The 16,299-nt window shown below is 38.1% G+C and overlaps 1 protein-coding gene across 1 annotated transcript; it reads right to left on the reverse strand.

The window, feature by feature from the left end:
• Positions 1-577: 577 nt before the first annotated feature.
• On the reverse strand, positions 578-7,241 carry UQCRFS1 (ubiquinol-cytochrome c reductase, Rieske iron-sulfur polypeptide 1). Its single transcript, XM_069082569.1, has 2 exons — positions 6,791-7,241; positions 578-1,397 (listed from the first exon to the last, which is right to left on the reverse strand). Exons 1-2 carry the CDS (start codon positions 7,224-7,226, stop codon positions 787-789), a joined length of 1,047 nt encoding a protein of 348 aa, XP_068938670.1. The 5' UTR covers positions 7,227-7,241; the 3' UTR covers positions 578-786.
• Positions 7,242-16,299: the final 9,058 nt, after the last annotated feature.

Here is a 16,299-nt window from a genome sequence, read left to right on the forward strand (position 1 = left end):
CTAAGCCTAATGGCAGGTATTCCATATAAAGGACTCTAAAACTTAAATGTATGGTACTTTAAAAAAAAAAAATTCCAGTGCCCCAAAATTTTCCCAAGCATTTTGAAAATAGACAAAAGATTGGGGGAGGGGGATAAGGGAGAAGAGGGTTTCAAGGAAGAGGAAGATGGGAAGGAAGTCAAGGAAAGGCAGCAGTAAGGTGACTGGAGCATAGCTAGTTGGAGAATCATCCTACCAAGATCCTACTCTCCTAGATGGATAGGAGGTTGGTATTAATCAACTGTCCTGTTGTAGTCTAGCATGGTTTAGAATACTGACTTTGCAGTCAATAAACCTGGGTTCTAGGCTAAGTTTTGACACTAATTTATAGGATCACCTTATCGACCTCTGTAAAATGAGGGCTTCATATTAAACATATTCTGAATCTACCTTAGTTCCAACATTTAATATTTCTTCCTGCAGGTGAATATTAAAGACAGAGAATAGGTGGAAAAGTATTTTTCTGCACAAGATAGACAATACACACCTCTCATATTCCTGTCAAAGTTGTTAAAGAAAAAAAAATCTTACAAGTAGATGATAGAACAATGTTTAATAGTGGCTTTATTAAAAGCAAATACTTGAAAGTATTCAGTATTTAATTCAGATCAATGTGTTTCAATACATTATCAGAAATACTTAAATCTTTCACACTAACCAATTTGAAGTATATTAGAATATCTCCCAAGAACTTCTGAATTTACATGAAACAAATCTGTAGGGAACTTGTGACTTGAGTCCAGTACTTTAACCAACTATGACTAGATCATCACTGGTGAATTCATATGCTGGAACCTCAAGGTTAAGTGGTGCAGGCCCTTTTCTGATTCTTCCAGATGCATCATAGTGTGACCCATGACAAGGACAGTAATAACCACCAAAATCACCTGCATTTGCAATGGGTACACAACCAAGATGGGTGCAGACACCTATCAGTATGACCCATTCAGGCTTCTTTACTCGGTCTAAATCATGTTGTGGGTCTCTCAACTGTGACACATCCACGGCAGATTCTTGTTCTATTTCCTTTTGGGTTCTATGACGTACAAACAGAGGCTTTCCTCTCCATTTCAAAGCTATGTTCTTGCCTTCAGGAATATCTGACAGCTTGATTTCAATTTTCGACATGGCCAATACATCAGCAGATGCACTCATGCTGGAGACAAACTGGGAGACAACATTCTTGGCAGCATATGCAACACCTACAGTTGTAGTTGCAGTTATCAAATAGGAGAAGCCTTTTCTACTTTCACTGCTATCTTTGGAAGATTTTTTGCTATCTAACACATCTGCTCGACGATAGGCGGAGAAGTCAGGAACTTTGATGTCTGTATGGGAATAACGAACGGAAGCAGGAGCTGCAAAACAGAGGGTTATAACAACAAAGTCAGATAACACCTTAAAAGGTGTGTGTGCCTATATGTACATATGTATGTAATACACATTTCATATACAAACATATATGCCTGTGAAGTCTTTAAAAATTCAAAAATATTCAAGCAAAGACTAAACATTTTGAAAATGACAAAACAATCTGTTAATATAAAAAGTTAAAGTAGGAGCACAGTCAGCATATGAAATAGCATAAATTGGATGAAGTCTATTTATATATTGGTATACAAGTTAACGCATAAGTTATTTGTTAACTGATCTCCTAGTTGAGCATTGCTGATTCAGGCTCATAATGTCTAGTATGTGAAGTTGAATAGCCCTGTGAAATGAAATATTTCAGATTCCAAAAATTCAGTTTGCTAGCCATTCACATCCACCCTCCAGTACTGAACTCATCTCAACTCATCTCTAGCTTTCTAATGTAAACTGTGAAATCTATATTCCTATTAAGGTCAATCTACGTTTTCTACAAGTGCACATAAAACTTGAGGTGTTACTTTCAAGAAGAGAAAAAGGTACCCTATGAATACAATTTTACAAGAAATTGAAGGTTTTTCTTTTTTAAAAGCATTCTAGAAAACCTTATCCCTGTAACAAAGGTCCCTATTTTTAATACCAATATTCTTCCAATGACATTGTATGGCAACAAATAATTAAACACCTTGTAGTCTAAAGAAATGCATTTTGGGATCTCCCAAAGGGCAAATATGAGGCCCCAGACATTAGTAGGCTGTAACACTTTATAAACAAGGAATAATCAAGAAGCAATGTAAAGGATATTGTAAAAATGAAATTTGCACCAATAATGTGCCAAGAGTGAGAAATAAATGTGGATGCAAAGAAAATGACATGAAAACTTCCAAGCATGTTGGGTGGACCCCCATGAATAATTAAAGGGAAGCAATGGACAAAATGTACACAGGATGGGAAGGCATAAATGAGACTTCAGAGCCCCAAGAGTACTGTAAGATGGAAAGTAGCGATAACTTTCACTTCTAACAATCAACAATGGGTGAATTAGGAAGAGCCAAATCAAAAACTGTCAGGGTCAAAAGAAATCTTCAAGTGGGCTATTATCTCATTTGATTAGAAAGTAAGAAAACTCTGATAGCTTCATTCTCAATGGATTACTAGTGTGTACATATAATTTTAGGAGCTAATGATTAAAAGGTAAATAATTTTGACAGAAATTTTTTAACTCAAATAATTACTGTGAACTAAGTTTTGATGAAAAATGTACTGGTGCCATTTTCAAACATATTTAAGAAAAAATGAAGCTTTTGGCAGGTTCTCTAAAATAAATAAAATATGCTACTAAGTCTATTCAGTCACTTTTGTTTATAGAAGAGGTTTTGTTTCCAAAGAGGACCGCTGAGTTTAAAAAAAGAAATGAAGATTGTTGGGTTTAAAGCCAGAGGGACTTAAGTTCAAATTTTGGTTTTGACACTAACTATATATGACCTCAAACAAGTTACCTAATCTTTCAGGGGCTAATCTGTAAAAGGAGGGGGTTGGCTTCTAGGATTCCTTCCAACTATAAAAACTATGCCCTAGATTCTACTCTTAAAAATTATTTTCCTTTCCATCACAAAGTTTCTATGCCAGAATTCATACCAATACAGTTCAAAATTACTGTATAGTATATATTTCAACTACTTTCCCTCTAGTTCCCAAGAATAATAACTGCATGCAAATCATAAAAAAGTTACCTATAATGGAAGACTAGTGAAATTAATGGGATCTACATAAAAATACCCCTGCACTTTTCCAAATGGAGGCATGTGGGCAAATTACCAAATAAGAAAAGCCATCCTAAAATGATTCTCAGTCAGGATTTTTGTGGGATCAATTCTATGATTTATATAGCTCTAGTGAAAATGGCTACTAAGTCCTGTCAATGTGTTTAATATCACTTAGATAAGAAAGCAGGCCTGGAGTAGGGGACAGAGAGCCAATTTGGAAGATCTATGTTTAAATCTCCCTACCCCCTTTGACCATAAAGCCTTTTACCCTGGACAAGTCACTTAAACTCTTAGAGGCCTAGTCAATTCTCAAAGACTATAAAACAATTTATAGAGTTACCAATGTACACTAATAGGGGGAGTTTCATTGGTACCAGGAAATTAACAGGAAGCTTTTAAAGGAAGAAATCTAAACTTTCAAAAACTGTATTTTAAAAATGTTAAATTAATGATTAAAGAAATGCAAGTCTGAGGTTTCACTCATATTCATAATGCTGGTAAAGATAACAAAAGAGGAAAAAGACAAATGTTGGAGGGGTAGTGGGAAAACAGTAACACTAATGCAATATGGGTGGAATTGTGAACTGATCTTGCCATTCAGCAAAGCAATATGGAACTAAGCCGGGCGGCCAGGTGGCTCAGCAAGTAAAGAGCACCAGCTCCAGTGTCGGGATGACCTGGGGATCAAATCCGGGCTCAGATACTTAGCACCACACCCAGAAATAACTGGCCGTGTAACCTTGAGCAAGTTACTTAACCCCGATTGTTTAAAAAAAAAAAAAAAGGAACTAAGCCCAAAAAGTATCTTTGGCTCAGCTATCCTAGTCCTAGCCCTATACCTCGAAGAGATCAAAGAAGGAGGAAAAGGACCCACATGTACGAAGAATCTATAACATTTTTTTTATGGTGGCAAATTAAAAAAAAAAAAACGTAAACTAAAAGGGTGCTCATCTGTTGGGAAATAGCTAAACAAATTAGGACATATGAATACAATGAAATAATATGCCAAAAGAAATGAAGAAAAAGTTTCAGAAGAAACTGGGAAGACCTCTATGAATAAATGTATACTGAAGTAAGCAGAACTAATAGAACAATTTATACAATTACATCAAAAGAAAAACAATTCAAAGTGCTGGCTCTGGAGTCAGGAAGACTTGAGTTCAAATTACGCCTCAGACACTTATTAGCTGTGTGATCCCGGCCAAACCCTGTTTGTCTCAGTTTCCTCATATGTAAAATGAGCTGGAGAAGAAAAAGGCAAACTACTCCAGCATCTTTGCCAAGAATATCCCAAAAGGGGTCATGTAGAGCAGATACAACTGAAAAATGACTCAATAACAACAAATTCATGATTTCAAAATACTGAAGATGAAGTACACTATTCCCTGCCAGAGAAATGATGAACTTAAAGTGAAGAACAAGAGATACATTTTTGGACATGATCAACGTGGGCATCTGTTTTCCTTGACTACTTATTTATTATGTTTTTTCTTTCCTTTTCTTTTTTTCAATTGGCCTACTAGTGGGGGGGAGAGAATTATTAAACAGAAAATTTCTTTTTTTAAAAAGTAACTAAAAGGTTTCCTCCTTATTTGAATTTTAAAAAGTTAATACTCTGGATTCCATTACTTTATTTTAGCTAGCAAACTACATTTTCTCATAGAATACAAAAAGTCTGGAAAATCTGGTAATTATAGACATAGTTCTTGCCCTCAAAATTCAAGCTCTAAGTTATTTTAACTACATATTTTGGCTGTGACTCAAAGGTGGCAAAGTATAACATTCCTAGATTCAATTTCAACTTAAAAGACAAAACAAGATACTATGGAAAGGCCACCAGGATAAAAGATTACCTCTTTAAAGTATGTGAAACAAGAATATATTCTTAAATTAACCTGCACCTAGCACCAAGGATAGAATATCAAAGCTAGTGTTTGCCTAAGTCAAGATTTTCACCAGTGTCAGGACACACCTCTCATTCCACAATCATATCAAGGAATCAGTTTTCCAACTAAACTGTGGGGTGGAAAGAATAGTAGGGATTATTCCTGGGTGTACCACTTTTATAAGGTGTGAACCACAAAAAAAAAGTCACAATCTTTGACCCTGATTAGTCATATGTGAAATGGAGATTGATAATTCTTGATCCACAGAGATGTTATGATGATCAAAATATGATAAAAATAAAATACTTTGTAAATTCTAAACTGCTTTGTAAAAGTAACCTATCAAGTCATCTGCAATACTGGAAGAAGTAGGTATGTTGAAGTTGTAAAAGTATTAAGTACATTGCAAATTGGAGGCTTCACTGATAGAGGATACTGACTAGGTCTTATTTTTCTATCACTCGTAAAAGTATTTCCAACAAAGTACATAAAATAAAAAAGCCCCCTTTAATGGCTAAATTTTCATAAATGACCTTTCATTTTTTTTCTATCCTTCCATTGATATTTCCTACCCTTCTTCCACATTTGGAGGGAAACAAATTTGATGTAAAGAAATGTTTTATATACCAAGATCATCATGTGCCCTTGAACAAAGTTAAGTTATTTGACCTCTCTGTAAAAAGAGAGTAGTTAGAAACCTGAGCTTTAGGGTTCATTCTACAGAAGTCTTGAGAGGGCAGATGTCAACGGGTCTCAGGTCACTTCCTACAAAAGGTCTATCTGTCCCAGATCTCCTAACTGCCAAAGGACAACAAGCTCTCTCTCCACAAGTGGATGATCTAAGTGTATCTAGAGGACCAACCAAAAAGCTCTTTAATGTCCCATTCAGAGCTAAAACACATTAGGGACCTTAGAGATTTATGTTGGGAGTGGGGTCACTTCCCTGAATCCAACCTTCTCTTGAATAATGTGATAAACTCAAAATATGGAACACTGGATTTAAAATTGCAGGATCTGGTCTCCAATACAGTTACTAAGTACAGGTGGTTGGCCAGCATTGTATAGTATATGGAGCACTAACTCAAAAGTCCTGGATTCAAATCTTGCTACAAGCTTACTCTCAGTGTGACCTTAAGCTACCTGGGCCTCAGTGTCCTCAACTATTATTAAAAGTCCGTATCAGATTATGTTTTACCTTAAGGTCCCTTCTACTTCTAGCTCTATAATCCTATGATGCCACTTCACCTTTTGGGACGTCAGTTTCCTTACCTGTATAAAGGATATTTAATACCCTTGCTAACTAAAGGGCAGTGAACGTATAGGAGATAATGTATGCAAAGTATTTTGTTGTTGTTTTTAAAACTTTAAAGTGAGCTATTATTTCCCACCTCCAGGCAAAAGACTGCTTACCCCAAATTTCGGAGTGGGGGGTGGGGAGGTCGCCTTTTAGCAGGGTTCAAGGACAGGGCAAGGCGGCTCTTTGCTCCCGGGAGTGTAGGGGAGCCCCTTCCTCACCCCCAGGTCCCTCAGCCTTCACTCGCCTCGGAGCCCCTCAATACCGGAAATGGGGGTCCCAGGCCCCGGAAACAGCCATCTGGCTCCCTCCCTCGGCCCGCAGGCTGTCCAGACCCTACGGGAGCCCTTCCCCCGGCTGTAGAAGCAGCGGCTCAGCTCGGCGCACCCCTTTGCTCTCATCTCCCCCAGTCTCTTCTCCTCCCCGCCCCCACTCACAGAAGAGGCTGACTTTGGCGACGAGCTGCCGGCGGGCGGCCTGCCCGGCCAGAGATTCCTGGCACAGGAGGGGCCGCTTCGCATCCAACACGGGAGGCTCCGGGGCGGGCACCACCGAGGCCTGCACTAGCGGCCGCAGGGGACCCACCACCGTTCGGGTCGTAGCTGACAGGACGGGGGCAAAAGGCCCCGAACGAGCGGCAACTGACAACATGGCGACAACTTCTTTCACCCCCGAGCCGGTCACTAGGACGACCTTCCAGGAGCTGCGCAGGCGCCGGGAAGCGGCCATGCGCGTGGCGTCATCACGCCAACAAGCGCGCGCAGCACTCTGGGTTCGCTTATAAAAGGTTCTGCGCAGACGCGGGTGTTCAGAAGCGCTTCTGAGCGCCTTGGAGGAAGGTTTTTTTTTTTTACTTTTCCTCTTCTCTGTCATTTAGCGGTTACAATGCTTCACCTAGGACACAAGGATTAATTCTTTCCTCCCCTGTTCTCATAAAATAACTAATTGTAAGACTGAATACAACTTATTATAACCATTAAAACAACTAGTTGTCTGATCATTCATCTGCCACCGATGATTATTGTGAGATCTTAGAAGTTAGACTTGATCGTGTCCATGGAGACAGGGTTGTTCCCAGATGATTTGTTTATTTAACTGATGCCTGATAGCCTCAAAAGCTGGTACTTCCTTAAAGCAGCGCTCCAGGGGTAAAAAAATTGGTTTACTATTTTTCTGTTCCTAAAATACTTCCCTGTTGCTAGGGCCTTGGTGAGAGCTAATGAAGGCAGATGAAACAATAACTAGGCTGAAGACACAAGTATCAATGCAGTACTTCTTTCTGGGATTTCAGAATGGGATTTCATTGAATATGAACCTTTCTGTTCAATTAGCAATTATATCTTGCAAAAATTTCTAGACAATCATATCAACAAAATAATTCTATTAAAAGCCCTAAATCCTTATGAATCTATGTCCCCTTTTAAGCTACTTTTGCTTGAAGGCTGAAGAGTAACACACTGTGAGACCTTGGACAAGTACTGTCCCTCTCTGTCACTCGGTTTTATCTGTAAAATGAGGGGGATGAACTAGTTTTATTTTGGAGAAAAAAAATATTTATGTTACCTTGAACTTGACAAACACCAGCAAACAGGAATGATATACAAAGAACATAGAACATAAAAGGATTGTATAAAAAATGGCAAACCACTAACTTGCTTCCCTATAAGTAAGTACTTAATAAATTCAACATCTTAGTTTCAAAGCTATTCTTTTTGTCTATGTCTCCTCTCTCTATCTCCTGGTCTTATCTGTGCATTCTTTTACATACTTCATTAATGCTGCTTTTTCTTTTCCTCTTTTTTTTTTTTTGTGGGGGAGGAGAGAGTCACCATTTCTAACCCCCATCTCTTTCTCAGTTCTCTCATTCCAAAAAGGGAAACAAACAAAATAAAAGTCTACTTATAACCAACATAGTCAGGCAAAACAAATCTACATAATGGATATGTCTGAAACTGTTTTTCTCATTCTACACCTATAATCTATTACCTATCTGTCAGGAAATGGAAAGCATATTTCCACATTAGTTTTCTTGAGTCATGGTTAGTCATTGCTCAGAGTTCTAAAGTCTTTCAAAATCTCTTTGCTTTAAAATGTTCTCGTTATTGTTTAAATTGTTCTAGTTCTGTTCAATTCACTCTGCATCAATTTATAGAAATCTTCTTAGGTTTTTCTGAGATCTATCCCTGTCCACATTTCTTATATTGCACAATGATATTCCATGACATTTATATACCACACTATTTTTAGTCATTCCTCAATTGACAGACATGAACTTTATTTCCAGTTCTTTGTTATTAAAAGAAAGGCTGCTATGGATATTTTTGTACACAGGGGTCTTTTTATTCTCTTTCATCTTTTGGGGGTACAAATCTAATATTGGTACAATAGGGTCAAGGGTATATATAGTTTAGTGCCTTTTGGGACACAAGTCCAAATTATATTTCAGAATGACTAAACAGAGCTCCATCCATAGTGTGTCTGTCATCCCATGTTCCCAATAACAATTGTCATTTCCCTTTTTTGATTGTTTTTGCTAATCTGATGGGCATGTGGCAGAACATTAGAGTCATTATCATGCACATTTTCTTTATTTTGAGTGATTTGGAACATTTTTTCCCCTAACTCTCAAAAACTTGTTTTTCTTCTTGTGAGGACTATCTGTTCATGTCCTTTGACCAGTGAGCTATTTGGGGAATAATTCTGGTTCTTGTATTAGTTAGCTATATATAGATCATATAAATATAAACATATAAAATAATTATATGTGATATACATATCACATGTATTATATGTGCACATGTATATGTACATGTATCACATTTGTTGTATATGTGTATCATTTTATGTTTATTTATGAAAATATTTATGTATGTTTCTTTATATATCATACCCTAACCACTCCAGTATCTTTACCAAGAAAATCCTATGGACAACTATGGTCCATGGGGTCACGAAGAGTCAGACACTACTGAATGATAACAACAAAAATGTGTATGTATGTGTTTGTGTATAAACCTTCACTTTATCCATCCATCCCCACTTCCTATCACCTTCTATCTCTTCTATTTTGTGGTTAACCTACTTGAAAAGACCATCTATAATTAATGTTTCCATTTCCTTTCCTCCCACTCTCCTTAACTCTCTTTAGGCTGACTTTTGAACTCATCTTTCAACTAAAACTACTCTCTCTAAAGTTACCAGTGATCTCAACTGTCAAGTCCAATGGCCTTGCTCAGTCCTCATCTTTCTTGACTTATCTGAAGCCTTTGATTTTGTCAAAATCTCATTCTTCTTGATACTCTCTTCTCCTTAGGTTTCTTTGATATTTCTCTATCCTAATTCTCTTCCTACCTGTTTCACTACTCCTTCAACATTTCCTTTGCTGGATCTCCACCCACGTGTCTCATGCTCACCATGGATTTTCCCCAGGATTCTGTCCTGGCACTCTCTGCTCTTCTCTCTCTATGCTAGGTGAATGTCATGATTTTACAATCTCATAATTGCCATGCTGATGATTTTAAAATCTGCTTGTTCAGCTCTAATCTCTTTACTGACCTCCAGACTCACATTTCCAACTGCCTATTTGCCCCGTAGATATGTAGATATCGATATGTCTAAAACTGAACTTACATCTTTTCCCCCAAACTCTCCTCTCTTCCACATTTCCCTATCACTATCAAGAGAACTACCATCCTCCCAGACCCTCAGGTTCATAACCCTAGATGTCTTCCTCAATTCCCCACTCTCTTTCACCCACTCCAGTTATCAATCTGTTGCCCAATGTTATAGATTTTACCTTCCTAACAATTTCTATATATTCTCCTTCTCTCCTCTGATGCTGACACCACCACTCTGATTAAGGTGGGCCCTCATCACCCCATCTTGGACTATTGCAACAGCTTGCTGGTTGGCCTCCTGGCCTCAAGTTGTTCCCCATTCCACTTTATGCTCTATTCAGGTGTCAAAATGATCTTCCTAAATCTCAGGTGTGATGATATCATCTTCCCCTTTCAGTACAATCCAGTGGCTCACTATCACCTTCAGGATCAAATGTAAAATCCTCTGTTTAGCATTACCTTTACTTACAATCTTCTTATCCTTTCTTATACTGCATACTCTGTCATGCAATGACACTGACTTCTTTACTGTTTCTTAATCAAGATGCTACATCTTCTGACTCTGGGCAATTCTCTCCCTCCTCATTTCTTTCTCCTGGCTTTCCTGGTTTCTTTTCAGCCCCCACCAAATGCTGTCTTCTACAAGAAGCCCTTCCTAGTCCTTCTTAATACTAGCCTTCGCTCTGTTGATTATCTAAAATTCACTAGAGAGATAGGTAGATAGGTAGATAGGTAGATATGCTGTGATGAATGGGAAAATGAGAATGAATTAGTTAAGGATTGTCTTATTACACTAAGGGCCCAGTTGAAATTATGTAACATAAATTTGTAGTCAGGACAGTTTTGCTTTTTCTCCAGATCCATTCTGCAAATAGAAATAGCAATGTAAAGCAAAGAGCATTGTAACTACCGTCAATGTGAAAAGTGAGTCCAGGATATGATACAAGTGAAACTGCAACCAGTACCAGAAAGGATGGCCAGGGATGCCATGTCATCAGAACTCAAGCAGGTATCAGTGAGTGGAAGAAGATGAAAGGAGGAAAAAAGGAAACGATTTATGAAGAAGTCTAATTTAACTACAGAGAAGGCATTTCAGAGAGTATAATGGAATGGGTGGGCAAATCTGGAGAGGTACAGTATTGGAGTTGGGTTTGAGGCAGATGAGAATAAGGGTATGGGAATGAGACATGGAGAACAAAGGTGGTACTCTAATAGCTGCAGATTCAGAATCACTAGCCTAGGGAGAGTATAATGGGGAAGGAGTATGTTAACAATTGAGGAATGAGTTCAGGCAGATTTTCAGTTCCTTGAGAACAGTTCATTAATTAGTTCATTAGAGGGTAGGGAGGAGACTAGACTGTTTAGGGACTTCTTTTAATGTTCACCTTGTGGAAAGTGATGATGTTGAATCCCACAAGGCCCAGGAACCACAACTCCCAGTAGGCAGGATTAGGAGAAGATATAGCATGGGTGAGGCAGCTGGTGATTTCTGGTGGATCTGGTTTCCAGAGAACTGGAGAAGGACCTGGGGTAAAAACAGACCTGAGGCCTAAATCTGTGAGGTTGACCATACAGTACTCTCAGAAGATTGAGGAACGAGGTAGTGACAGGTGGGGTGGTTGAATCTATACTTCTCCATGATGTCTAGGGAGGCAGAGGCTACAGATGGGCAGGTCAGATTGAGAATGATACAGTGCTTCCTGAAAGTTGTAGAAATCAAGAAGCCACAGGAAGGAGGGCTGAATGGGGCAACGAGACACATCCTAGAAAATCTCAGCAGCAAAAAAACAACAACAACACACAAACAACAAAAACAGAAGTTATAGATGGAACTAATTCAGGTAGTATTCTTATTTGTATTATATTGGCATGGTCCAAGTATATACAAATAATATCTTTCCTATTATTTAAGGCTATCTTCATTTTTATCAAGTGTTTTTAGCTGCATTTATATAATTCATACACACACACATACACAGAGTGATGAACTCACACATATACTGTCTCTTCCTGCTGAGTTTTCTTGGTAATTTACAACAAAGCTAATGAGTTATATGAGTTTATTTTATGTCTTTCTAATTTACTGTAGTTATTAATCATGTAAATTATTTTTGGTTGAATTCTTTTCTTCTTTCAATGATCTCTTTGGAATATAGACCTAAAAGTGGTATAGGTGGCTTAAAGAGTATGCACAGTTCAGTGATTTTAAGGCGGAGTTCCAAATTGCTTTCCAGAATGGCTGTACCAATTCACCAGTTCCACCAACTGTGCATTAGTGCACCTGTTTTCCTATAGCCACTCCAATATTTGTCTTTTTTCTCTTTTGTCACCTTTGCCAAGCTGATGGATATCATGTGGGATTCATCTCCCTAATTATTAGTGATTTAGAGGATTTTTTTTCCTATAGTTGTTGATATCTTGGATTTATTCCTTAGAAAACTGCCTATTAATATCCTTTAACTATTCATCTATTGGAGAATTGATCTTAGTTTTATAAATTTGAATTAGTTCTTTGCGTATTTGGGATATGAAAACTTGATCAGATAAAATTGATACAGAGATCTTTTCCTATTAACCTGTTTCCCTTCTAATTTTAACTACATTGGACTCACTTGTGCAAAAACTTTTTAATTTTATAGAATCAAAATTCTCCATTTTATCTTCTGTGATCCTCTCTGCCTCTTGTTCAGTCATGGACTTTTCCCATATCTGTAGACTTGAAAGGTAATGTCTTCCTTGCGTTCTCTAATTTATTTATATTGTAACCTTTTATACCTAGGTCATATATAGATTTGGAGTTTATCTTGGTATAAGGTGTGAGAGGTTGCTCTAAACCTATTTTTGCCAGATTGCCTTGCCATCCATTTTCCCCAGCATTTTGTTGTTGTTGTTGAAATGTGAATCCTTCCCTTACACCCTCCCTACTCTGTAACTGGGGTCTTTGGGTTTATTGAACACTATTGTTTTATTTATTTATTGAACATTACTGTTGCTTAACTTCTCTCTCTTCTATATATAATCTGTTGTACTGATTAACCTCTCTCTTTTTTTAATTTTCTTAAACAGTACTAAATTGTTTTAATGATAACTTTTGTAATATGGCTTGAGATCTTATACTGATAGACCCTCTGAGGTCCTTGACCTTTTGTTCTTTGAGATGAATTTTACTATTACAGTTTTTAGATAAATACTTGACAAAATGTAAAATAGTCAGATTGACAAAAGAAAAAATAGATTGCTTAAATAACCCAATATTAGAAAATATATTGAACAAACCACAAATTAAGTCCTCAAGGAAAAACTCCAGGGATAGATTGGACTTTGAAGTGAATTATGTCAAATAATTAAGAACAATTAACTAGAATATTACATAAAGTATTTATAAGAAGAAGAAAGAAAGGCACCTCAATCTCTGTGATATAAATATAATACCTAATCTTGATACCTAAATCAGGGAGAAACAAAGCAGACAAAATTATCACTCACTTAAAGAGGATATGATTATTTACTTAGAAAACTGGAATCAACCAAAAATTAAATGAAGTAACAAATTTAGCAAAGTGTCAGGATAAAAAAAATAAATCTATATAAATCATCAGCATTGCTGTATTTCTTCAACAGAAGCTGTCATGAAGAGCTAGAAAGTGAAATTCCTTTCAAAGTAACTGCAAAAAACTTTAAAACGTTTGGGAATGTATCTATCAGGATGAAACCAAGACCTGTATATGAGTCCAACCATAAAACATTCTAGAGAAATAAAAATAGATCAACATAATTTGAGAAGGAGTCAAGATGGCAGAGCAGAAGCAGGACCTCCCCGCTGCTCTGGCTTCCACCTTCTCCAATCCATGTAAAAAGGGGACTTTGAACAAACTTTGGAGCTGCAGAACCCACAAAATGACACAGAGAAGCTAACCTCCCGCTGAGGACAGCCTGGCAGGCTGTCAGGAATCTGCCAGCTCAGCACTCTGGGAGGCGAGCCCAGCCCCACACTTTAGCCCCAGGGCAGGCCTGAACAGCTACGGGCAGAGGGACTCCAGATCAGCAGCAGCTGTTGCCATTTCCAGAATTATAAACACAGAGATACGAAGGACAAAGTGAGAGGTCAGTGCAGTCTGGACTTTGGGACCCAGTAAGTGGGAGTGCGTGGCTTTTGCCCCCAGGGCGAAAAGCCTCTGAGACCCAGGCACAGCCAGCCAGCACCAAGTGGCAGCTTCAACTCCTGGCCTGCAGACTCTAGGGGGACCAAGTGACCAGTCTGAGGGGTAATTGCTCTTGCTTTAACCTTCTTGGATCTGGATTGCAGTCTAGGGTGGAGGTCCTGGGGTGTATGTCCAGCTTGCCAGAGCATGTGCAGACTTCAAGGTGGGCACCCATCTAATACCTCTGGCAGCTGAGAAAACCCCAGCATTTGGGACAAAAGCTCCCCTGTCTGTGGCAGAGTCCTACTGTGGCAAAAAGCCAGGGGTCAAGTGACTGAGGGGCGACATGACCAGGCAAAGGAAACAAAGCAGACAGAAGATTCCAACATTTGACTCCTATTTGGGGGACAAAAAGGAGCAAAGCATGGAATAGGAAGAAGAGAGTGAAGTCAGAACTCCTGCACCGAAAGCTTCAAAGGAAAATACGAGCTGGTTACAGGCCATAGAGGACTTTAAGAAGCAGATAAGAGAAGTGGAGGAAAAACTGGGAAGAGAAATGAGAACGATGCAAGAAAATTACAAAATGAGAGTCAACAACCTGACTGAGGAAAATAACACCTTAAAAAACATAGTAACTCAAATGGCAAAAGAGGCTCAAAAAGGCAATGAGGAGAAGAATGCCTTAAAAAGCCAAATTTGCGAGATGGAAAAAAAAAAGAATCTCAAAAGCTCAATGAGGAGAATCATTGCTTCAGAATTAGATTGGAGCAAATGGAAGCTAATGACTTTATGAGAAATCAAGGGGAAAAACCACTGACCTGGAAAATAGATCCAGGAGAGATAATTTAAAAATTATTAGACTACCTGAAAGTCATGATCAAAGTAAGAACCTAGAAATCATCCTGCAGGAAGTTTTCAAAGAAAACTGCCCTGATGTTTTAGAACCAGTGGGCAAAGTAGAGGTTGAAAGAATCCACCGATCACCTCCTGAAAAAGATCCCCAAAAGAAAACTCCTAGGAATATTATAGCCAGGCTCCGGGATTCCCAGATTAAGGAGAGAATATTACAAGCAGCCAGGAAAAAAATAATTTGAATATTGTGGAAACACAATTAGGATAACCCAGTATCTGGCAGCTTCTACACTGAGGGATCGAAGGGCTTGGGATATGATATTCCGGAGGGCAAAGGAGCTGGGATTAAAACCAAGAGTCACCTACCCAGCAAAACTGAGTATCATGTTTCAGGGGAAAATATGGTCATTCAGTGAAATGGACTTTCAAGCATTCTTCCTGAAAAAAACCAGAGTTGAATAGAAAATTTGACATTCAGATACAAGAAGCAGGAGAAGCATGAGAGGGTAAACAGGGAAAAGAAATCATAAGGAACTTATCAAATTTGAATTATTAACATTCCTACATGGAAAAACAATAATTGTAACTGATGAAACTTTTCTCAGTAGTTGAAGGGAATAGAAATATATATATATATATATATATATATATATATGTCTATATATGAGGATATATGGGCATATGAATACATATGTTTACAGGTATACATAGATAGAGGGCACAGGACCAATTTCACAGGAAGGGGTGATACTTAAAAGGTGAAATTAAGAGGTGAGAGAGGAATATAATGAAAGGAGATGGGGAGAGTCAGAATGGGGTAAACTATCTCATATAGAAGAGGCAAGGGAAAACAGTTACAAGACAAGAACAGGAAACAAAAGGGAATGGGTCAACCTTATTCCCATTGAATCCGGCTTGAGGAGGGAATGAAATACACACTAAATAGGGTATTTCACCCTCCAGGAGAATAGGGGGGGAAGGGGATGAGAGGGGGGATGATGGAAGGGAGGGCAGGCTTGGGGGGAGGGAAGTTGGAAGCACCCACTTTTGAAAGGGTAGAGAATAGAACAAGTGGGAGGTGGGATAGGAGGGAGGGAAATATAGTCAGTCTTTTGCAATATATCTACTATGTTATTGTTTTACATTAGCCACAAATGTACAACCTATACTGAACTGCTTATCTTCCTAGTAAGGGTGGTTGACAAGGGTGGAAGGGAATGAATCTGGAATTGAAAGTTTTAAAATCAAATAAATATATCATATATATATATATTTATTTACTATTATTAATACTATTTTACATGTAATTGGGAAATAAGATGTACAATCACTGGG

Source organism: Petaurus breviceps, unplaced genomic scaffold, assembly GCF_028583685.1.
Source record: "Petaurus breviceps papuanus isolate PSGF00001 unplaced genomic scaffold, PetGlider_PUasm1.0 171, whole genome shotgun sequence".
In the NCBI taxonomy this organism is placed as follows: Eukaryota; Metazoa; Chordata; class Mammalia; order Diprotodontia; family Petauridae; genus Petaurus; species Petaurus breviceps.

What these genes read in the sequence shown, in the direction of transcription:
- UQCRFS1 (XM_069082569.1), bottom strand. Translation starts at nt 7,226, where the DNA reads ATGACAGAGAAGAGGAAAAGTAAAAAAAAAAAACCTTCCTCCAAGGCG. An exon ending in CGCCAAAGTCAGCCTCTTCT is followed by an intron (nt 1,398 to 6,790) that starts GTGAGTGGGGGC and finishes TCTGTTTTGCAG; the next exon opens with CTCCTGCTTCCGTTCGTTAT.